Below are 24,785 nucleotides of genomic sequence, written 5' to 3'. Positions count from 1 at the left end.
TTGTGTCAGAAAATTTGAATATATAACCTCACTAACATTTCTGCCTAGCAATATTTTGATTTAATTCATTTCAAAATTAAAAAGCAGCCCCAATCAGTTAAAAGCTGGCACATATCACGTCCTATTCCTTTCATACTTTCCAAGAGGCATTATTTCTATTCAATCTAATTTATACAAAGTAAATTGAGCTCTTGTTCTAGGAACATAAAAACTGTGGAGAGATGACTGAAATTGAAGCCAAAGTGAAGTATGTGAAGCTAGCACGCTCCCTCAGGACATATGGTGTGTCCTTTTTTCTTGTTAAGGTAAGTTGGGATGATGCCGGCAACAGATGTCACCCCAGATGACTATCTTAAAGCAAAGTCATGAGTATCCAAAGGTTAAGGCTGCAGGACAGCCTTTCCCACTAAAGACATAGCTTGCTGAATTGTATTGCGGTAACACCAAACAGATCAGAGCCACATTTTAGTGGATTCAGTTGGCAGGGTGAAAGGCAATCTTGTTCAGTCTTGGACTTTTTTTTATTTGACCTACCAAAATACTTTCTCATCAAAACATTTAGGAAGACATCACAAGTCTGATTTCCCCAGCTTAGGTGACAGAGGTTTACCTGAATGTGTGTATTAAGATCTCTGCATCTTACAAGAATCGTATTCTCAGTTGTGCAGTTATTTTCTCTTATGCTTCATACAGCCATCAACTGAAGGCCTTAAGTTTTCTGCATTTAAAATCACAGTAAGTTTCTAATTGGCAGAAGATGACTACTTGACATGACCTGGCAAATACAGAATTGTGTTGGTGCTGCTAAACAAGACTTGAATCATTGCTTGCTCAGGGTGCATCTACACTGCAGGCTTAACTTGAAATAAACTATGCAAATTGAGCTACGACAATTGCATAGCTTCTTTAAAAATAGAGCACTCTTTCTGCGACTTCCCTTACTTTTCGTACAATGAGGGTTCCAGGAGTCGGAGTAAAAAGTCCTCCAGCTTGACAGTATTTCGACATTATTTCAAAATGACTGCCTGCTGTGTAGACTAAGTTATTTCGAAATAGTGCAAGTTATTTTGAAATAATGTTGCTGTGTAGACGTACCCTCACTATTCTCTCAATGAGGCGGTGCAGGTATGAACAGAACTGCAGTCTAAATTCTCCATTCTTAGGATCACAATTGGTCCATCAAGTGACCAGATTTTTCTGAAGTCCTGAGCCACAACCTCCACTGAAGCCGATGAACTATTTGAGTGCTCGGCAGAAAGTGTGAGGGATGATAACGCTAAATGCTCAGCATCATTAAATTTAAGTAGAAGTGACACTGTCCTGTTGAGCACCTTTATATGGAGAACTGGAAAAGTAGAATTTCAGCTCTCAGGCTGTTGTTCTCAGACATCAGAGGCCAGTATTAATTTTACCCACTGGAGTAAATACATGGTGTACCTTTGGCATCTTACCAGGTATGCCTATTACATGCTTATTTGATTTTGCTCTCTGTATGTATTTATTCCTTTTTCCTAAAATTGTTTTATTTTCTTCAAAGCCTAAATACTCCATTACAGTTCAATGCATTAAATTCTTTTGCAAGTGAGTTAAGTGGCTTACATTATAGTGATTTATGAATGAAGAACTGAATGGTTTTTCAGGATCCTAAGTAATGAAACTTAATTTGCGCATACATTTTTAAAAGAAAAAAAATCTGGAATTAATTGGAAAGCACAATAAGCAAGTGATCATTTCACACTGGTTTCATCAGTTTATCTATGAAGTTGTATATTTGAAGCTATCATGAAAATGTGTGCAATTTTCAATAACTAAAATATTAAAACTGTACAAGCATGCACATTTATAACAAGTAATCCACTTGAAGAATATAATCCAATTTTTCAGCAATGGCTAACTGGATTGGTAGGCTGAAGATAGAAATACTTAATCTTGTATTTTTGTGAATGTGTCAGTTTGACTCCATGGTTTTCCTTATAGCAAATAGAACCTGAATCGTTCTGTACATGTGGCACAGATAGAACTTCAGTCTGAAAGAAGTGTGTGTGAGGAAAGTGGAATAATTTGAAGTCCAAGTCTGATGTCTAGCAAAGGACCTAGTGGGTAAAATAGGAGTTGATTCTCTGCAACCCAGGACATAAAATAAATTGAGGGGGAGCAAAACATATGGATTGATTTGCACTTTTATTGCACAGTAAATTGGTATCTGATGTTCTTATGTTCCAATGGTCCTTGTTCCATGGACAGTAAGTGCTAGAGAGGCAGTATGCTCGGCCCTTGAGAGACATCACCTAGGTCCTAGAGAGATTCTTACAGTGATGATTATGTCAGTGAAGTTCTTTAATCAGTGAGTAAAACAAACATTTTAGAACTATGATGTGACTGACTTTGTCCCCTTTAAACCCCAGAATCCTTAATCTGTCTTGCTCCCTGCTAAGTCTTCATTCTCTTCATAAAATATGTGACCAGTTGCCAATGTAATTTTTAGACTGGAAAGCTAGTTTACTACATTTTACCAGCAAGATAGTTGAAAATAACTTTCAAAGAACTTGGACAGTAAAATGCCCTTTTTATTTGAAGGGAGGTTTCTTCTCCCTACTTACATTTGCTGAATTGCACAGTGAGGGTCAATTGCACTTTGATGTCATCCAGCTGTTTCTGGCTAGATTCTCAAGACCTAAGTGAAGTTTTGAACCTCATTAGCATTTTGGTATGAAATCTGTTTACTAACATCTCTTTCCAGGTTATGCTAAGTGTGGTATCTGCATTCAAGAAGCAAAGTAGGGTAGATATCAACCACATAGAAGGAAGTTGCACTGAAAAATCAAGCAATAGTGCTCCTTTGTTCTGTTTTAATATGGAGATATACCTATCTCATAGAACTGGAAGGGACCTGGAGAGGTCTTCGAGTCCAGTCCCCTGCCCTCACAGCAGGACCAAGTACCATTCCTGACAGATTTGCCCAGATACCTAAATGGCTCCCTCAAGGATTAAACTCACAACCCTGGGTTTAGCAGGCCAATGCTCAAACCACTGAGCTATCCTTCCCTACCTCCATTGTCTGGACAGTCACTCCAATCAGTGCAAGTAGCGGGAAGTTGCTGCCAAACCACAGTGGCAGTAATAGTCACCTCACACTAGTGTAAATGACTGCACATGATGTGGGTCCTGGAGAATGAAGACACAGTCATTTCTCAAACTGGGTCCATGAGGGAATTCCAGGGAGTCCATGGGCCCCTCTTAGCAATTCCTCTCCCTCCTGGAACTAAATCAGGCTCCCTACCTGCCCTAGTTCCATGCAGCGCCTGGAAGCAGCCACTTTGTGACCCCTAGGTACGCGGGAGGACAGGGTGCTCCTTTTGCTGCCCCTGCCCCAGTGCTGGCTCCGCAGCTCCCTTTGGCCAGAAACTAACCAATGGGAGCTGTAGGGGCAGCATCTGAGCATGGGGACAGAATGCTGAACCTCCCTGGCCACCCACATATCTAGGGGCTGCAGGGACCCTGCACACCAAGCTCCCCCTCGCATGCAATTCTCCAGCCCTAGCCCACAGTCTCCTTCTGCATCTAAACACACCGGGAACCCGTAGCCTGCACCCTCCCAACCCTCTGTCTCAGACCACATCCCCCTTCTGCACCCCCCCCCCATCCTTGGTCCCACCCTAGAGCTCACACCACCAGCAGCCAGAACCCTCACCCCCTTGCAGCCCAATCTCCTGCCCCAGCCTGGTGAAAGTGATTAAGGTGGGGAGAGCAAGCGATAGAGGGGGGATGCAGGGAACAGGGCATCAAAAGAGGCTGGGCCATAGGGGTCCCCAAATGTTTTTAAATCAAAATGGGGGTCCTTGGGTTACTAAAGTTTGAGAACCACTGGACTAAAAGTCACTGGAGATGGGTATCCACTAAATTCTGGTGTGTGTCTCTCAAAGAAGATAACGCTGGGCTGGGTACCGCCGAGAGTTTAATTAGCCATGTTGTAGGTAAGATCAAAAAGACAGTGAATCCTTGAGGCTCTGAATACAACAGTGGTCTGTTGTACTGATGTGTTTGCCATATCCAGAAACACTGAGTTTGGGCGCATGAATGAGTCTACAGTGTGCCTAGTTCTTCCTTTTTCTGGGTGTATCCAGTCCCAGTCATTCCCATTCTGCTTCCTCCTTTTACCTCTGACATAACTCGTGATACTTTTGTTACAGGAAAAAATGAAAGGCAAAAACAAGCTGGTGCCTCGTTTGCTGGGTATCACCAAAGACTCAGTGATGCGTGTGGATGAGAAGACAAAGGAGGTGTTGCAGGAATGGCCACTGACAACTGTGAAGCGGTGGGCTGCCTCTCCAAAAAGCTTCACTCTGGTACTCTTTCTGTGTGTTGTTACAGTGAAGGAGGGTCTATCTGTCATGGGGAAAGGAGCATGGACTGATGCACTAAACCGATTGGCCCTCTCGGCTTTAGTTTAGTTTAGTCCTGAAGACGCAAGTGGGCCAGTTTTCTTATGGCCAACACGCTGACTCATGTACGTAGCCCGACCCTGATTATCCCAGCAGTGTTTGAAAGAGCCATCTGCCTGCCATCTGCTAATTTTGATTGTGAATAATCAAAGTTTTCAGAGCACAGTATAAAAGCGACTGGCTGTGAAACTAAATAGGGCTAAAGAAAATGCCTGACAGCGAGAGCCTTAAAGAGCGCAATTTGTTGAGCTTATCAAAAGATGATTGAGAAATGGCTTCATAGTGGTTTGTAAGTACATTCGTGGAGAGAAATTGCTGGGGGCTCTTCAGTCTAGTGCAGGGGACTCTGAACCTTTTTCTTGCTAAGAACTCTCCAACATAAAAGCTATGGTGCTACATTGCTCATGCTTTGGCTTCTGCCCCAGGTGACAGGGCTCAGGACCCAAGATTTAGCTCTATGTGAAGGACTTTGGCTTTCTTCCTTGGGCCCTAGTGAGTTTGATACCAGCCCTGCCTGGGGGACCCCTCTGAAACCTGCTTGAAGCCCCCTCCGCCCTCAGAGTCCTGGTTGAACCAATGGCTGGAAGATGAATTCAGACAAGATAAAATTAGAAGTAAGGCACACATTTTAAGTGAGGGTTAGTACCATTGGAGCAAACTGCCAAGGGATGTGATAGATCAGTGGTCTCCAACCTTTTTAATCACAAGATCATTTTTCAATTTAAGTGCAATGTAAGATCTACCTCAAACCCAAAAACCCTTGCCTGGCTTCCTTCCCCCTTTCCCCCTTCTCTGAGGCACCGCCCCTGCTCCACCCCTTCTCGGAGGCCTCACCCTGCTCACTCCATCCCCCTTCCTCCCCGAATCTCATTCACTTTCACTAGGCTGGGGTAGGGGATTGGGGTGTAGGCTCTGGTCTTGGGCCAAGGGGGTTCAGAATTTGAGAGGGGACACCCTGAAGGTAGGGGGCTGGGGTGGGCTCTGGAGTGGACATGGGGATAGGGCATTTGCTTGGGGAATGCAGGTGCCGGCTTGGTAGGTTCAAGTCCCACTGCCCACGCAGATAGTGGCTGGGCAGCCAAAATGGGCTGCCCCAGGGATGGACCTAGCTCCTGCACTGGGAAAGCAGGATAAGGGACCCATGGGAGGTGGGGTGGACCAGGGGATAGGGCATTTACCTGAGGAGCACAGGGTGGTGGGCTCAAGGAGCAGCCTGACAGCTGCCCCAGGGATGGAGCAGCAGCATCAAGGCAGGACTTACTCCTGCCCCGGTCCTGAACCACCCCCAAAAGCAGCTGATATGTACAGCAGTGGCTCCGCATGCTGCCCCTCATCTACAGGCACCAACCCCACAGCCTCCACTGGCCACTGTTCTCCATCACTGATCAATGGGAGCTGCAGGAGTGGGGTCCACAGGCAAGGACAGCATATGGACATCCCCTACTCTCAGGGGCTGCAGGGACATGCCGGCCACCTTGAGGAGCACAATTACCACAGGGATAATTACTCCAGACATGACAGGTTCTTTGACATCACTACTCAAAGAATTAAATGTAAGTGTAAGAGAGAAATGAAAGTGATGCAATGCACAGACCAGTCACAAACCAAAACTAACCCACTTGGCAAGCAGGAAAAGTGGTAACAACCCCCCATGTACGTGTTGGGTCAGGAGCTGAGAGGGAAGGACAGTGTGTGTTTGTGAGTGTGACAGAGATTTGCATTGCCAAGCTTCCTCCATCCCCTTCTCTCTGTGTGGAGACAGGGTACAGGAGTGGGGGGAGGGGAGAAAGGACACTGACATCTGTGCCCCCCTCTTCTCCCTCCACACCCTGCACAGCAAGCAGGAGTCTCCCAAGGGGCAGCTCCAAGGCAGAGGAAGGAGCAGCATGACAGTAGGTGGAGAGGCAACTGAAGTGCCAGCCCTTGAGAGCTTCCCGGCCAAACCAGTCGGAATCACCTGTCAGAGGCTCCAGGATCTACTGGTAGATCCCGATCTTCTGGTTGGTGACCACTGTGGTAGATATTCCCTGTCTTGAAGTCTTCAGATCAAGACTGGATGTCTTTCTGGAGGAAAAAGTTTAGTTGAATGCAAATTATTAGACACATGCACAGGAATGGGGTGAAATTCTGTGGTGTGTGTTACATGTAGGAGGTCACAGTATATGATGTAATGGTCCCTTCTGGCCTTAAAAATCAATGTATGAAATGGGTCTAATAGAAAGAGCTGTTTTCTCCTCTCATAGTTAGTTCATTGTGGAGCCTTGGAATGGTTTTATCTAACATTAGTGCTATTAACTAGAATAGAACATCAAAGAGAAAAGGACACTTCAGCTGCATTTTGGGGGTTTTGGTGTAAACCCTGATCCTTACATAGTAGATAAGCTTGTTGGATTAAAAGTAAAAGAAATTTAAAAAATATATTTCCCTGTCTCTAATTATGGACATCTTCATACAGCCGCTGTTGATTTATTTAAATTTATTCTCAGGGGTGAACTGCTTATTATACCTTCTTTTCGTAGGATTTTGGTGAATATCAAGAAAGTTATTACTCAGTTCAAACCACTGAAGGTGAACAGATCTCTCAGCTAATTGCAGGTTACATTGATATCATCTTAAAGAAGGTAAAATATTAGAATCTCAGTAAAAGTGCCGTAAAATTAGTAAAAGCACTGTCTCGCTCACCAAAGAAAGGTTACCGATAGCAGTAATTCGCTTTCTTTTGTAACACTAAGTAGGTTGTGTGGGTGTTATTTATATATATAATATTTATATATGATTCTCTGATAGCAAGAACTCCTAGAAAATTGTTTAGCTACTATAAAGAAGTGTTTGTGGCAATAATATTAAAACTATAAGTCATATTAAGGAAATGGTTTAGAAAACGTAGCTGAGCCTGCTTGGGCATTTAAGTGAATATCCTTCTGGAAAACAGATACACGTCAGTGGGCAAATATGAAGACAATAGTGCCCCAAACATTTCTTCTTAACTGGAGTGAGGCAGGGAAGGAGAGAGGACTTATTTAGGAAGCAAACTTTCTACTGCCACTAAAGACTAGATTAGAATTGTCCTGAGTCTGTTGGCATAAACTGCACCAAAAATCAAATCACTGTCCCTGTCAAAATTTAAGAATAAGTAGCCATGTTCTGTGAAGTCTTAAATGTATGATTTGAACTTTGCGATCAAAGGAAGAAAACTCGGGTTTACTTCCTTGTGACTGAATCAGAATATTTTGAAATTAAGTTTTGTATAGACTGTATGGCAGGATATGTTGGTTTTCACCTCAATTATTCAAAATATGCATTAAATCACAAGTGAAAACTGAACTGTAGTAGTTCACCACAATAGTTAACATTTGCCAACAAATGCCACATGATTACTAGTTGTGTTCTAAGCACTTTGTGGGGAAACCTGTGGCATCTTAAATACTGCTGAGTGCCTGCTGTTGACAAATTTTACTAGGAGTAGACCAAACTACAACATGATCCATTATAAGTATTTGTTCATGCCAGAGAAATGACAGACAGCTGGATATTTCAGTAGGACTGTGGATATTTGTTTAGGGGAACGCCAGGCCTAGAATAAAATAAAACTCTGTGTCATGAGTCAAATGAGAATTATACTGTTTTCAGTTGTCAAGCTTGAGTTCTCTCTCTGCCACATCTGATTACCTCCGTATAGAAATCTTGAAACATCAATTTTCAAGGCATATTTAAGTTCCTTATACAGCTGGATGTTACGTCTCAGGAGCACAGGGGCAAGCCAGGCACTCAGCCCCAGGAACATCTGCTTTCGCATCCTGAAGTTCAGGAGCCACTGCTGGTTGTCCCATTGCTCCAGGACCGGCCAGTCCCACCAGTCGGAACTGGTATCTCGTCTCCAGTATCTCCTCTCCACGGTTGGCTATGGATGCCACAGGGACGCCACCGCATCCGGAGAGAGGGAGTCCAAAGTGAGCTCGGCTTCGAGCCCATGCAGGAGTAGCGAAGCAGCATGGAGCAGCAGCTGCAGACACTCTAAAATGGCCGTCTGGGGCCAAAGCAGGCACAGGGCCACCCCTGGCTCCATGGCACAGCAAGCACAAGGCAAAATTCACAAAAGACACTAGGTCACAAAGTTGTGGTGTCCAGTAAGGCAGAGGGCAACCACAACCTCCGCCCTTAGAAGGTCCTGGTGCCCTTTTACCCTCTCCAAAGTAGTTCCAGGGGGAAGTTTTTGCACAAGAGCATCCCGCCAGTGTGGACGCTCTCTTGTGCAAAAGCGCATGGCTTTTGCAATGCACTTTGACCAGTGTAGACGCGCTCTTGCACAAGACCTTTTGCACAAAAACTCTTGCATAAAACGGTTTTTTCGCAAGAAGCCTGCAGTGTAGACGTAGCCACAGTGTAGTAGGTGGAGCTGTTTTCTGGGAGGGGCAAGTGTTTTGTCTTATTCAAAAACGGCCTGCTAGCACTACTATCCTTGCTAGTCTTCTCCCCTTATGCATATGAAATTCACCGGTACAAGGACCCAGATTATTTTGTGCTACCCATGTGTTCTGGATGCTGAAGTTCCTTGTCACCTTTCTGTCATCTACTGCAGCCATAACATGGAGCTGTATGCTAAGACGGAGTACCTGCTCACATAGGAGAGTTCCAGAAATCACAGTATAGCTCTTGAAAGAGAGAGAGCGCACAAGAGAGAGAGCAAAAGAGAGAGAGAGAGAGAACTCATGCAGATGGCACAATTTGTGTAATATAATGACAAAATAAAGGCAGACAAGTTCAAAAATGAAATGAAATAAAAATGCTACATAACTATTTAAGTTTTTTGTTTTTTTCTTTCTTTTTGTTTATTCCAGAAACAAAGTAAGGATAGATTTGGGCTCGAAGGGGATGAGGAATCAACAATGTTGGAAGAATCTGTGTCACCTAAGAAGTGAGTTCGTGCAATGGAAAAAATGGCTCTTTCCATAAGAGTGAAATGTGTAATAAGCAGTGGGTAGTTTTCTTTAATCCCACCTATAGTTTAATATATTTTGGTCCTTAGAAGAGTTACTTAACTGAAGAGTCATTTCACAGAAAACAATTCTGTCGTCATGCTCTTCTGCAGAGTTAAGCTTGTTGTTAAGTGTTTTGTCCTAAGACATTTGGTATAAAAAAGTATACACAGTTATGGTGACTGAGCCACAGCCTACGGAACTGAGACTAACTCAGTAACAATCTGTAGTCAGAGTTGTAAAAATTCAATTAGTGCAAGGTTATGTGCCCCGTTTGTGGATATTTATTTGCTTTTTGTTTTGTTTTTTGGGGGTTTTTTTTGCTTACATTTGCTAATTTGATGGTTTACGTGCAGTGCTATTCTGTAACTGTCATTAGCAGAGTTTTGTTCAATATGGGGAAAAAATCCATCAATAATCTTTTAAATGCTGCTCAGGCTGAGGAGGGGATTGGCTAATAGTGCGGCACACGGTGGGGAGCCGGGATTTCACTGGAGAAGGGTGGATTATACTGAAAAGAATCAAGTGTAGAATCCTGGAGCTGATGGTGCACTTGAAAAGGAATGTTCATGGTCTCATTACAGTAGAGTAGCAGGAACCGTTTCAGTGCCGGGAGAACTTTAATGGGGCCTAACTTAAGCCTCTTCTCTAAACTCAGTTGGAAAGGAGGGTAGTGTCTCAATTGTGATTTGTTACACAAATGGCTTACAGGAAATGAATTGGTTAGCTCTTTTATGTGGCCTTACAGGAATGTTTAGCTTTTAGTGTAGCCCACATGTTTTCACAGGCCAAACTTCCCGTTCCAAATAGCTTCCAGAATGTGTCCTCTTAGTCCATTTTTCCCATGTACGTTGTTGCTTTTTTAATATAAAATTATGCCATTGCCTCCAACTGTTGGCGCTTAGACTGTATTTAATATGCACAATACTCTGGTAAAATGGCATATACATAATCAATTTTAACGTATGTGGTCCTGATCTTCTGCCATTATTTGGGATGCTGTCAAATTTCTATGATAGGCCAAGTGTAAACACGCACGGTTTGGAAGAAGGGGGTATACATTTTATCCCAACTCCTGTGTTATTTCTTGCAGTATTCTGGGATGGAAACGATCAGGTCTCCCAGGTTTGAGTGCATTAATAGCTCTTAATATTTGTCTTCCACCTCAGATGTAATAATTTCCCTTTCTAATTTCCATCAGCTGTATTGCATTCATGCATACGTTCATTATTGTCATTGTTATTCAAAACTGAGACCAAGTATTCATTTAATTTTGAGCCATACTGAGATTATCTTTAATCCCTATTGCATAGCAAGCCAGCTTTGTTCTTCCTTATTCTCTTGTTATTTATATAACTAAAAAAAGTCTCATCTTATTTATTTTAATTTTCTTGGCAAGAGCTATTTCAGCTTGACTTATAGACATTTTCCCTGTACTCCTGCGTTGTCTAACTTTCTTGATATAGCTTTCTTTGTCAATCAACCCCTATTTCCATTCCCTGTAGGCTCTCTGCTTACTCCTAATAACCCCTGTGAAGTGGTGTTCTTCCAGCTGGGTCTCGAGCCTTTCCCTACAAGTTTTTTTCCCCCTTTTTTGGGATGTGAAATTCAGATAGTTAGTTTTTGTATAGTTGATTTGAATAAATTCCAAGTTACCTCTGCACTTCATTCCAGCTGACTTCTTTAACTAACTAATATCCCAAAGTCTATGTTTATTAAATTAAAAAAACATGGCTCTTGACTTGGTTTGTACTACCCTTTCATTTAATGTAAACAGAATCAATTTGTGATCATTCCATCCAAAGTGATTTCTTAGGAGAGCTCTTTTTTGATGTTCTCACTGCTTACTTAAACCAAGTCTAAAATTATATCACCTCGTGTTGGTCTGATTCTGAATATGGAGTCACCAGACACACAGACCTGTCTCTTCCTGATATTGGGGTGAATTTGTTATGTGTTCTCTCAGTCCCCTGTACATCAGTCTCATTTTTCCTAAGGCTCTGGTCCCTATCTCTTATCTCTTCCTCTCTGCTGTAGGGACTGGCTTATCTTTTCTGCCTTGCCCCACGTCACCTTCTGCTGGTTTCTCCTCTTCATTCCCCAATGATGGATACTCATTTTCACCTGCTTTGTGCTTCATGGTCATATTCTTCCCTGGATCACCCTCCAGGTCCTTTTATTCAGTTTTGAGTTCTCTGTACCTCCTCTCCTGCATTATTCCTTCAAATCCCTGTCTGAATGTCATTGTCTCCAGCTCTATCTTTAATCCTTGAACTTCTCTGCCATGAGTTTTATCGGGCATAATTTCCTTTGGATACCCTTCAAACATGATGTGCATCATCAGGTCCTGCAACCAACCCCCTCCTTTCTCTCTCCTCTGTCTCTGGTCACTTCTAGTTCTGCCTCAATAGCCATCACTGTCTTCTTCTCCTAGACTCCGTTCCTAAGAAGATGGGATTTAGTTGGGATTGGTCCTGCCTGGAGCAGGGGGCTGGATATGATTCTATGAAGGGAAATATAAATTGGGGGCCGCTTCCTCTACCTCCTTCCCACAGAAGCTGTTGTTTGCTGCTTGCTGTTCACTAAGCCAGTGTTAGCTAGTGACTAGCTTTTTAACTGACCAAAGCACCGCCCCCTTAAGAGATATTAGCAAGCTCTGAATCAAGCCACATACCTAGAACAAATCACTCTGCTTGTGGTTTTGTGCACAAAATCTCCACTCTTCCCTCAGGCTAAACTCCCATGGAAACTCTGCCATTAACTGCCATGTTCTAATGTGCATTCCTACTTCAGATCTACCATCTTGCAGCAGCAGTTCAACCGAACTGGGAAGGTAGAACATGGCTCGGTGGCACTGCCTGCGGTGATGCGTTCAGGCTCCAGTGGCCCAGAGACTTTCAATATTGGCAGCATGCCTTCGCCCCAGCAACAAGTCATGATTGGACAAATGCACAGAGGCCACATGCCTCCCCTGGTGAGCAACCTGTTTGTTTGATAATGTCCTTGGAAACCAGCTCATGTAGCTTCTGCTGTGACTGGTATACAATAAGTATGTGCCCATACCCTGGTATTAAGTAAGGCCTAGGGGTATCTGTTGTTTTGCTGCCTGTTTAGTACAGATTGAACCTCTGTAATCTGGATTTGCGTAGTCTGGCAAAACCCCGGGTCCGGCATTGTTGGTAATCCCATGGGTATTCCAGGGCTGGAACATTCACAGGGGGAAAAAATGGGCTGGGACCAGAAGTGGGAAGAACGGGTGCCCCAGAGGCCGGAGCAGCAGATTCCTGGAGCTGTGGTGGCCAGAGCAGTCGAGCTAGGTTGGCATTGACCTTTCCTGGTTTTGCCTCCTGGTTTGGAATCAATCAGGTCCCGAGGGTGCCAGACCAGGGAGGTTCAACCTGTCGTCAGGAAACTGTATTGTTGACAAGACAAATGGTATTTAATGAAAAATAAAGTATGTATCCATTTGTAGTGTTCTTAAAAAGTTAGCTATCTAGGCCTCGCTGTCTATGGATATTCCTGTGAAGTCTGTTGCTATGGGTTTTTTAGTGTGCTGCTACTGGACTTGAGTATTAAGATCACTTTATTAAACAGTCATTGTAATATAGTTTTAAATTTTCCGTACAACTGTAAAAGTTACCCTTTGTCTTCCAATTTTTAAACGTGTATTGACTAAGACTGTTTATTGAATGTAATGGGATCTATCAAAGAAGGCATATACACATGCTCTAGAATGATTTCCTAACAGTAGGGCAAATTTTTATCTGATCACTAGCAGCATAATTCAGAAGAATATTAATTTATTCATCAATAAGGGATCCATATAGCAATACATACTCATCCCACACTGCTTCAAAGCCTTCATCTCTGCAGCACCCTTATCACATAGATGTCAGCTTGATGACGCTAATGGAATACAGATTCCAGGAATCTGATGTTATCCGCATTCATTGAACACATGCCCAAAAAGACACTGGATTTTTTTACATGAGTAGTGGGCATGTTGACTGTGATATCCAGCTTTTTTTAACTTGTGTAACTGAGAATAACTAAATATTTTAAACAGCTCTTAGATTGAGTCAGAAAAATATCCGAGTAAACAGCTTGTATTGTTAGATTATAAAAATTTTTAAACCTGATATTCACTTGTTTCTGCAAGTCCTGGGGGGACTAGGAAGACTCAAACTAAAACAATAGCAATGGGACTCAATGAGAATGCACCCATGATTAAGCCAAAATCTTCTCTGTCTGAAAGTAAAGAAGTCCCTGAGATGCTTTGTCAAAATGGAGCATGAACGTCTGTTCTAAGCATAGTTTTTGTGTAATGTGGAAAGATGCTCTGGCAAGTCAGACCTCTCAGCAAAATCTTTGTCTTTCTGTTGAGAAGTTAGGTTTGGGAGTTGCTCATGTTCTCAGTTAATATCAAAGAGTTACTGTACTGAAAAGCCTCCTCCTGCTTAAAGAAACTTATCCTGGTTTCATCTCTCACACTGGAACTGATCAACTTTCCCAAAGTTGTGCAAGTTTGAAATAGGGCAGTCACGTACCTTGGGAGGCTGCCTGGATTAGGCTGTCGCTTCCTTTCCTATCCTCCAGGTTTGGGTTCAAAGACATGAGTCAGGGAGCCACGCGCTTCTAGTATGGTGCATTAATGCTGGGAGTTTCTCAGCTGCTGTGGGTTAGCCATGAAGGAGTCAAGAAGCAGTATGTATTAAGTAAAGAAGGGAATCAAAGGTAGTGAGGAGATAGCGAGCTAGTTGGTAATTGCTAACTTGGACCTGGCAATTGGACCTGTTAACATTGACAGTGATATTGTGAATTGGTTGCTTGTTAAATTATTCTGTCTCTTTTCCACCAGTTTGGGAAAGGGCAGAACAAATTCTAGTGACTGTAATCTTTACTGATCTACATAGAGCACTAGTGTGATACTTAGACGCCAACTTGCCCATTCAGGCTCTTCAACAAACCCATATTATTTAGACTCACAGGAGCATTCTTTCTGTGTGAAGTGACTGTGGCTAGAACCATAAATAAAAATAAAAATCATCATTTATACAAGTCTAATGATTTATGCTCAGTTATTTAGTATATAGCAGAAAACATTTCAAATCCAGCTAAAGCATCACTTGCAGCTTGGCAGACACCAGTTCTACTTGTCTGTTTCACAGACCTCAGCGCAGCAGGCCTTGATGGGAACTATTAATACTAGTATGCATGCTGTTCATCAGGCACAGTCTGACCTCAATGAAGTTGATAACCTACCACCTCTAGGACAAGATATGGTGAGTTGATTCATGTGGTTCTTATAGGGATTCATCTAAATGGCTTGAATTGTTTATTTAAGGGCTTATTCATTGTCCCTGGGTGCAGATTGATATCTCAATGGCTTTATAAATAAAATGAAAATCCTTGTTTAGTTTAAGGAATCTTGTGTGAGAATATCTTGTTCTGTTTGACTCAGACTAACCTTCTGAGGCTACACACTATGCACCAAATAGTTCTTTCCTTGCAATCACATTTATTTTAATGGGTCTGCACCTGTGTTACTGGGGAAAGCTTGAGTCAGTAAATCAGAGGGAAACTGCCACTTGGAATACTGTAAGGGAGAAATGGAAGGAGTGGCTGTAAAGCAAAGCCAAGATGCTGAAAAAGGCGCAGCTTGAGTAGAGATAGCTCATGACCCTAAAGAATGGTGGGTGTAGCCCTGTCAGATACAACTCAAAGTTCTTCACCTAGGTTTGGCTCTAGAAATGTCTCTTTCTCAGAACACCAGCAAAACAGACAAACTTGTCTGTTTAGATAGTCTTACATTGCTTCTTAGTTATAATTGTTAATGAGATATGGAACTTGTCAACCCTGGAATAGTTGGAACCAGTTTTGATCTGGAGTAGAGCCAGTAAGATTTGATGAGTCCCCCTGAAGAGCCAGATGGCATTCAGTGGTCCTCCACTGTGTGCTATTTTGACACCATATTCAAGGTATTCACCTGGAAATTAGAGCTGGTGATCTATGTTCCAGCAGTTCCTGGAAGTTATTTCAATCTAATAGCTTAATTGATGCCATCTGCTAATCAAGGGCCTGTAAAGAGTTTTACTCATTACCTTACCTTGAGTTTGTTTCGCAGCATAGCACTGCAGTCCTTAATACTCAGATGTTGTTCCTTTCTAGGCATCGAGGATGTGGGTTCAGAACAAAGTTGATGAATCAAAACATGAGATTCACTCTCAGGTTGATGCTATCACTGCAGGAACTGCCTCTGTTGTTAACCTCACAGCAGGTAAACTACAGCAATTGACCGCTGCCAAGCTACTGTTGCGCATATGCCAACCTCTTCTCAATAAGATGGAGACTGTCTGGGAGATGTTCAGAAGTGTATTTTCCTCCAAATACACAGATGGCTTTTATGATTGAAGCAGACCTTATTAGCTTTATTTTACCAACATTTACACAGAACCTAACACCTCAGGAAATAGAGAGTAAAATTTTATAAAGCTGTTATGAAGTATCATATATTGGCCATTCCTACTACCAGGATACTTAATTTTGTGGACAAATGGCTTGCTCTGGTCTGCCTAACCTTGTGTCCTACAGTTTTTCAGGGAATTGTGCTGTGAATTGGTTTAAGATATTTAAAAGCAACTCGTGCCCAATATGTTATTTGGGTCCATCCATATAGTGAATACGGAGAGGTAACTGAATTACGGATGTTTTACTTACCTGGGAGTAGCGAAGAGAAAAAATGCCTTTACAACATATTATATGTCTTACCTACAGGCAAGAAAAGTGAATAGTAGATGTTAGGTTTTCAAAAGGATGCCTGAATTATTTAGCCAAATCTGCTTCATCCCCCTTGAAATTTACTCCTGCTTATGTCACCAGAAACCAGCCTGTGCTGTACTACTTGCTTCTGCTTTTGTCATCCCCAAACAGGTGACCCAGTTGACACTGATTACACTGCGGTGGGATGTGCAATTACAACCATCTCTTCCAACCTGACTGAAATGTCCAAGGGTGTAAAACTGCTCGCTGCCCTAATGGACGATGAAGTTGGAAGTGGGGAGGACCTGCTGAAAGCTGCTCGGACTCTGGCAGGCGCTGTCTCGGACCTGCTGAAAGCTGTGCAGCCTACCTCGGGAGAGGTGAGCTATGGAAATGAGTAGTGAGCTTTCATAGGCTGTCCTTAGCTGAAATGCATTACCCATGATGCAGATGTTTGGGTGTACACCATTTATCCCTGTGACCAGAATTACTCTTTCCATTCCATGTCTTCCCAGTCCTCTCTTGCCCTTGTTTCCCGTGAGGTACATCTACACTGCAGAGCTTTTCTGGGATAGTATCCCGGAAAAACTCCGCCGTGTCCAGAGAACGCGTTTGCTCTTTCGCTTTTTTTTTTGCAGAAGTGTAATGCTGTCTTTCGGAAGCCCTGTCTTCCTCATTCCATGAGAAAGAAGGGATCTTCCGAAAGAGGGGGATTTTCTGAAATTTGGCCCACTGTAGACCTAGCCTTAGAATCTCCAGCCATTTGTCTGAGTTATGAAGTAGATTTTCACAAGTTGTCTGCACAGCATTCAGGTGGCTAATATGAAAAATCAAGTTGCTGTCTTGGATTCTGATTTTTTTTTTGTCTTTAATATCAGAGTGACGCTAAGGCAGGGATGGGCATTCATTCTGCAAGCAGCTCCAAACAGCTCAAAGGGTTGTAATTTTCTTTGAAGAGGTGTGGGATCTGGGAAAGAGGTTGGGTGCAGAAGCGAGCTTGTGGTAGAGCACTGAGGTGCCGGAGATGGTGTGGGGTCTGAGAGGGAGTCTGGGTGAAGGAGGGAATTGTGACCAGGGGATTGGAATGCAGGGTCCGGGAGAGGGGTATGGGTGTAGGTCTGGATTCTGGTTTGGGGGAGGGTTTTAGAAGGAGGTGCAGGGTCTGGGAGGCCGTTGTGACCTGGGGCAGAGATTATGGGTTCAGGAGGGCGTGGGGTGTCAGGCTGGGAGGTTATTAGCTAGGTGGCTACCAGCCAGATGCTCAGTGGGATCCTTAGGCAGGTTTCCTGCCTTCAAGCTGCTCCAAGCAGCTCTAAGTGGACGGCTTCTCCATGTGGCTCTCTGTGCCGCGTGCTGGGGAGGGGAGGAGGCTCTTTTTGTTGCTCCCACCCCAGCATAATCTCTTAGCTCCCATTGGTTGGTTCCATGCCTGAAGGTCCCAGTGGGGCAGGTCGTGGGCCAAATTAAAAGGATTGGTGGGCCATTTCTCGCCAGCTCTGACCTAAGGCCCACATCAAAATTGTGTTGAAATAGGAAATTGTACTGACCAAGACAGAATTTAATATTTCAGACCGTCTGGCCTGAGTTTTAGTATCTGCTGCCAGTTTGCCGTGGATCTTTGCACTTTTAAGGCAAATCTAGACCTCTGTGACCACTTCCAAGCAGCAAACCTTTCCTTCAGCTGCTATAATGATGTGCATTAAAGCTGATCAGATTTCTTCTCACAGTCAGCAACATATTCACTCGTGTCATTAGGATGCTGCAGATTACGTTTAGTAGTAATAAGGAAAAGTAAGAATACTCTAAGAAGCATCTTGAGTAGAGATTTCAGTGGCATTACCCTGTAAACAGTAATGTGAATAACAAAGGTGACTTCAGAGAATTACAAAGTTAAAGAAAAATGTATTTGCTTTTCATTAACTTGTTTTGTAGCCTCGCCAAACAGTTTTAACTGCAGCTGGAAGCATTGGACAAGCCAGTGGGGAGCTCCTGAGACAGATAGGCGAGAATGAAACTGATGAAAGATTTCAGGTAAGGTCATGTGAATTGCTTACTGCCAGAACCATGCAATGCCATAGTGAAGGTTGCTATTACTGTATGTAAGGTTCACAAGTAATGTTATCCTATGTCTGCACACAAGTCTTTTGTATTTCAGTTTGATTAGTATAGTTTTGACCAAAATGTGAACTGTTCCAAATCTTTAATAGGTTTAAAAGTTTAGTTGTGTTTTATTTTTGTCAACGTTTTCCTCTTTCATACAGCTTAAAATGAATATTCATAGTCAGCAGGGCATGTTTCCTATGTGGATTAATACCCCAGTCACCCATTAGTAGTTTAGAATCATTGTTGTTAAATGCTCAATAAGAAACACACCCTGACTAAGAACAGGTTTGCTTTACTACCAAAAAGAGGTAATCTAAAGCAACAGATAGAGTTTTCTATATATAAACACTTATTTGAACAGTAAAGCTGTCTATGTGTTTCAGTAATATAATCAAAGCCATCACAGTTCTATGCATCTTTGCTTATTTAACGGAAGAGCCTAGATATTTCAGTCAGTACCAGGACGCCCCGTTATCTGGCCTTCTAGTCCATTTAGAGGGTTGGATTTTTTTTTTTGCCATAACCTCTGAATTTGTGACACTTAAATGATTTTATCCTGCCCCAAATAAACATTCAGTGCACAAAATAAATACCATCTTCTCTCATGTGCAGTTCAGACCAATTTAGTACTACTTGCTTATACAGTATGTTTTCAGAGATGGTAGGACTGTTTCAATTATATAAATTTTGTATTTTTGAACCTTTAGACGATCATTTTGCTATTTGCCAGAACATCAATACGTCAAGTTAAAGTACTCTCCTTGACTACCTACTGCATTTAGTAAACATAATACTTAAAATTACATTGAAAAACTACTGATGTGGTGTCTAAGAAGGCATGTTGCTAAACAAAATAATATGGTTATTTTGGAGAGTCTCAATCCAGCTCTGTTGTATCAAAAATAACTGAAGCAGAATTTTATGCAAAGTTGTGTATTTGAATTATAACACTACAGGTATTAACCACTTTTATAGCTTCAAACAACCAAATTATTTTTTTCTTGAAAAGGAAAACATCTTCTGAAGCTGGGGCCTCTGAGGAATTTCAGCTTGGAGCCAATATTTTTATAGTGTTAAAGAAAACTGTCCTAGCAGATGGATAATCCTTAGCCACACTTTCTGTTTATAAATTAAGGTTGCAATGTCATTTTCTTTTGCTTTTCTATACAATGGATCCTTTGTACTCAACCTGTAGTGTCAGAAGGGGCATCCTTTGTACTTTACCATGTAGGTAAAATACATGGCTGTAGATCATCAATTACCCAGTGAGATCAACTCAGGTTTTGTTTGTACATATCTAGTAACCAACTTCACATGTTCATATAATGATGTTTCCCCACATATCTACTCCAGGATTACAACTCTACATTGCACTGTGGTGTGGAGTCAATATCTTGCATTTGCATTTGGCTATTACAAATCTAAAGTGTGTAGTTCTACTAATTCCCAAAAGGTGATCTATTCACTCAGCTTATTAGCTTGTTTGCACACAAAATGTTTATCTTATAAACAGGCCGTGTGTAAAAAAGAGCATTTCTTGATAAGACATTGCAACATTTCCCTGGGAATCTACCATAACATGCCCTTTGTAGAAGCTTTGTGTCTTCTTAAAAATCAGAAGATTATAGTTTAAGTAATCCCAAATACTGACGCTAACAAGTATATCTGACTGCTCAGGTCAAGTTTTGTTCCTTGTTTTGCCAGGATGTACTGATGAGTCTTGCCAAAGCTGTAGCAAATGCTGCTGCCATGTTGGTGTTGAAAGCTAAGAATGTGGCTCAAGTTGCTGAAGATATGGTCCTTCAGAACAGGGTTATTGCTGCTGCTACGCAATGTGCACTGTCCACCTCTCAGCTTGTGGCGTGTGCCAAGGTAAGGCTAACGGTCTTCTTGAAAGAGACAATGTGTCTGTTTCAGTATGTTACAAAATCATTGTTTAGAGCAGGGGTGGGCCATGTCCAGCCCGCCCAGCCTTTCTCTCGGGCCTACCCAACTGATTAGCAGAGCGTGCATACTTTCCAGCCAGCAGCCTGTCTTCTGCTGTCTCCTCCTCCTCCCACCCTGTCACTTTCCTCTGTGCTGCAGCTGAGCTGTGCAGGGCAGGGAGTCTTGGGGAGGCAATGCTGAAGTCAGGGTGTCCTCCCTGCCCCAGAGCAGGGGTCAGGAAAGGGATACACAGCAGAGATGCACCTGTCTGAAGTATGGATGGTGAATGACTGAGAGGCAGTGTGCTGTTTTCTCCACAGCCAGCTCTCTCTCTCACACACATTCCCCATTCCTCTGCACGATCTCTGCAGAGCAAGGGAGGGGGAGACAACAGAGCAGAACAGCTTTCCCTATCTTACAGACTGTGGATTGCATCTCTCAAAAATTTCCCCAGCAGCAGGCAGCACACACTCCCTGTATCATACACCGTCACACACCTAGTCTGTGTCGCCCTCTGCCTCATGCACACCCTGTCACACACAAACATCCAGTCACTGTACCACACACATTCTCCCAGTCTCTGTGCCTCTCGCATATACTCAGTCTGTGCCACAATGTCCTGGTCTCTCTCTGTCTTTTTCTCTCATACACACACTCTCTCTAGCCCCAGACCCATCCTTTCTGTCCAAAGCCCCACTCCTTCAGGGGCCCTAGAACCAGCCCGTGGCAACTTACCAAAATTCATGAGTAGCTCCCTTGCGAAAATTCTTGCCCACCCCTGGGTTAGACTATTCCCTGGGTGTACTGGCAATTTGCTTTAATCAGTTATCCTTGAATATCCTGGGGTTAGAGTGCCTACTAAGAGATACAATTCTGCAAAGATATTTAGGGTTCTATCTCCAAGAAATCTTATGGACAGTGCCTTGTTTCTCAGTGGTCCTCTCTGCAAGGTGTTGATTGCTACTGCTGTGAGCATTTCACAACTTGGCCTTCCATGGTTGTGATTATTTAATGAAGCACATGTTTATTTCCCCTTCATGCCATGACTAGACTATTTGTTAAACAACTACTGATTAGTGTATTTGTGGTTTGGTTTCTTGTTAGATTACAGTGAACATCAAAGGCAGCCTTTAGAAAATGAAGAGCTGCCATACTATCCTAGAGGAAGGCCCATAGATAATTGATATCAACTGCTATAGAGCTAATATTGATAAAAAAATGCTGAAAATATTACTCTTTGAAACACAACTTGTCTGGTGTTATGTGAAATATTTAACAAAACCTATAACCAACACATGTTCACCTGGATTATTTTCATCAGAACAGAAATGTAAGCCAGGTTTGCAGAAAGATTTGTGTTCAGATTTATATGCTTCTACATCATTTCATGGTTTCTGATGGGAACAAGAAGAGATCCATCAGTTTTGACTGATTATTGAGATTTCCAGATAAATATAGACAAGGCCTAAGGGTTAATTGCTGTTGGAAAATGAGCATTCAGTTAGTGTAGAACACCTCCAAGAATATAATAAAATTCATTCCCAATTTGTGGTACTCGGTTTTCAATACTTTTTACTTCATTACAATGTCTGCCAGGTTTTGTATAATGAGTATGTGAGATCATTAACTGAACGTGATGTTCTGACTGCTTTTAAATTTCTGCAAGATGGCAGGAGGCAGTCACTGACTTTTTTCTTTTGTGGAAAAACTCACCCGACTTCTTTCTGTTGCCTGTAGCTTTCTTGACATACCTGAATGATGGCTGTTTCATCACTAGAGCACATAGAGTAGAGTTGCTCAATTTGGGAGTTGGTACTTTTAGATGCACAGCTCTCTTATCTGGTTTTTCAAGAGTTATTTTTGGCTTTAGCAAAATATAGTCTGTCCGTGGGAGGCTTTATAACACTAACTTTAATTAAACTTCAGTAAAGGATCACTTTTCCTATGATAAGCTTTCTCCTGCTCCCTACCCCACATAAGCCAAACCCTCTGCTCCCCTCCTAAGCCCGTACCCCCTCCCAGACTCTGTACTACAATCCCCTCTGGCCTAGGTTACAACCCAAACCCCTGCAAAGTAATCCCCTATATCATTACCCAAACTCCTGCTCCCCCTCCTACACCCCAGTTCTCTGCCCTAGGACAAACCCCCCGCCCCCCTCCTGCCCTATGTCACAACCCAAAACCCTGCACCGCAATCCCATGCCCCAGGTCACAACTTCACCCAAACTCCCTCCCAGATCTCACTGTGTGTCTAGTTTCCTAAGTACTGAATACACCACAGTTGGCTTTTTAGTGATAAAAACAATCATCTGGCAGGTGCCAAGAGTTAAACTTGATTCAGTATTGGTAAATCATTGGGGCACAAGTGAATATATGCTTGACTGCTCTTTCCCTGCCTGAGATGAGGATGAAGAAGAAACTGTTTTCTGTAATGCTGGGGAGACGGATGTGTCACCTGTCAAGCGTGGGCTGGTAACTTCTGGCTTATTAAATCTTTTCTAAACAGCATCTTCTCTCTCAATGTAGGTTGTGAGTCCCACTATCAGCTCTCCCGTATGCCAGGAACAACTAATCGAGGCTGGAAAGCTGGTGGATCGTTCAGTGGAGAATTGTGTCAGGGCCTGTCAGGCTGCCACAGATGACTCTGAGCTGTTGAAGCAGGTCAGCGCAGCAGCCAGTATAGTCAGCCAGGCCCTGAATGACCTCTTGCAGCATGTCCGGCAGTTTGCCAGCAGAGGAGAGCCCATCGGACGCTATGACCAGGCAACAGATACCATTATGTGTGTCACTGAAAGTATCTTCAGTTCCATGGGGGATGCTGGTGAGCTGCTTTCTCTTCATCCTCTCTCTTTCAGCCCACTCAGATTCCCACTGACAGAAACCCATTTCCAGTAATGCATGTCAGAAATCCTTCTCAACCCTTGTGATGTCCGGAGGCTGGGGCTCCCATGAACAGTCATTCTAACCACAGTATGAAAGCTGCCATAAGTGAGCATTAGGGGGGTCTTCTCAATTACATAATGGATACATGTAGAACTCTAACACAGCTAATACTGTAGCGCATAGATCCTAACAAATATGTATCCTCGGACGTGGGTTTGGCCCACGAAAGCTCATGATACAAAATATACAGGGGTAGATAGATCTAGTTATAGATTTTTTTTAGTCTCTAAGGGGCTCAGGGCTATTTGTTTTTTAAAGTTACAGATTAACACAACTACCCCTCGGAGACAACTAATATTGTGCCTGGAAAATGAAAGGATCCAATGTATATGATAGGCCAGTGTAATGTCTTGCCGATTGTGTTGCACTGCTTTACTTCATGAGAGTATCTAAATGTGAAGACTGTCCATTAAAATACTTAGTCAGCTATTTTATTCTTTGCTAGTAATTAACTCCCTACATATTTATTTAGCAGGCAGGAATTTTGTTTCTGTTATGTGTTTGGATATGTTACAGTGTAGCTTTTGAACCTTTAAATTGTTTGTTTAAAGAAAATGGCCCTTGGAACCAAACCAAGCAAAGTCCTAATATTCGATGAGCTTGATATACAATTCCATTTTAGAAAAGTGAAATGAACTAACTGAGACCAAATTATTCTAACAAGCTAGCAGTATGAGTTGTTACGATGTAATTAAGGGACACCATCTACTGGAAATCTAATACATTAAAAAGGTTTAAAGTAATTGTATTTATTAAAAACTGCTCTAATATTCCAGTCAGTGTTTATGGGTTGCTAATCACACTATCCTGTTTTACATGTTTTACTCCTTGTGCTGTAGATCCACTTATAGATTAACATGGAAGTGAAATACACTCAGAACTTTTACCTGTGCAATCATAGTTATCTTTCGTGTTATGAGTAAATATAGGAAATGAAAATTTTCAGATGTTTGAGCTTTAAATTGACTCTCTTTTCACTAGTGCTATGTTTGAAATAGGACATAAGTGTGAGAGACTGTTTTGTTGAGAAATTGCAGCAAAAAAAGGTATTGCCAACAGATACAGAGCAAATAAAAAATATTGTTAATTAAACCTTCCCTCTCCCTCAAAATGAAAATTATAATACAGTATCCTAAACTTTATATTCAGTGACTTCAAGAGAATAAGTCACTTAAAATTATGGTTTAGCTAGTGTGCTTTTCTGCATCTATATATATTGTATGAAATACCTGTGTGCCGTGGATAAATCGTATATTACTGACATCGTGACTCCGAAGAAAGAGTGTTACAGAAACGTTGGATACGGTGACGTTAGATCAGGGGTGGCCAACCTGTGGTTCCAGAGCCACATGCGGCTCTTCAGAAGTTAATATGCGGCTCCTTACATAGGTACGAAATCCAGGGCTGGAGCTACAGGTGCCATCTTTCCACTGGGCTGGAGGGTGCTCACTGTTCAACCCCCAGCTCTGCCCTAGGCCACCTTTCCCTAGGATCTTGCCATTTCCCACCCGCTTCACTGAGTCTGTCACACCCATGCTCCCCTCTTCCCCTGTGTCTTCCACTGAGAAAGAGCTGATCCCAGTGAGCAGGAGGAAAAGGAAAAGAGGCACTGACTGGTGGGGTTGCCAGTGGATGG

The 24,785-nt window shown here is 42.6% G+C and overlaps 1 protein-coding gene across 9 annotated transcripts in view; it reads left to right on the top strand.

Moving 5' to 3' along the window:
* TLN2 (talin 2) overlaps window positions 1–24,785 on the top strand; it is a 368,094-nt gene that overhangs the window by 217,936 nt on the left and 125,373 nt on the right. For all 9 annotated transcript variants that reach the window (XM_075897670.1, XM_006127334.4, XM_006127338.3 and 6 more), the window contains 11 exons: window positions 201–305; window positions 4,191–4,346; window positions 6,962–7,063; window positions 9,281–9,357; window positions 12,212–12,392; window positions 14,587–14,700; window positions 15,587–15,695; window positions 16,349–16,557; window positions 18,110–18,208; window positions 19,985–20,152; window positions 22,733–23,027. In XM_075897670.1, the coding sequence (XP_075753785.1) occupies window positions 201–305; window positions 4,191–4,346; window positions 6,962–7,063; window positions 9,281–9,357; window positions 12,212–12,392; window positions 14,587–14,700; window positions 15,587–15,695; window positions 16,349–16,557; window positions 18,110–18,208; window positions 19,985–20,152; window positions 22,733–23,027 (1,615 nt within the window). The remainder of the gene's footprint in view (window positions 1–200; window positions 306–4,190; window positions 4,347–6,961; window positions 7,064–9,280; window positions 9,358–12,211; window positions 12,393–14,586; window positions 14,701–15,586; window positions 15,696–16,348; window positions 16,558–18,109; window positions 18,209–19,984; window positions 20,153–22,732; window positions 23,028–24,785) is intronic.

This window comes from Pelodiscus sinensis, chromosome 14, assembly GCF_049634645.1.
Source record: "Pelodiscus sinensis isolate JC-2024 chromosome 14, ASM4963464v1, whole genome shotgun sequence".
NCBI lineage: Eukaryota > Metazoa > Chordata > Testudines > Trionychidae > Pelodiscus > Pelodiscus sinensis.
This window is presented reverse-complemented; position numbering and strand designations above follow the sequence as displayed.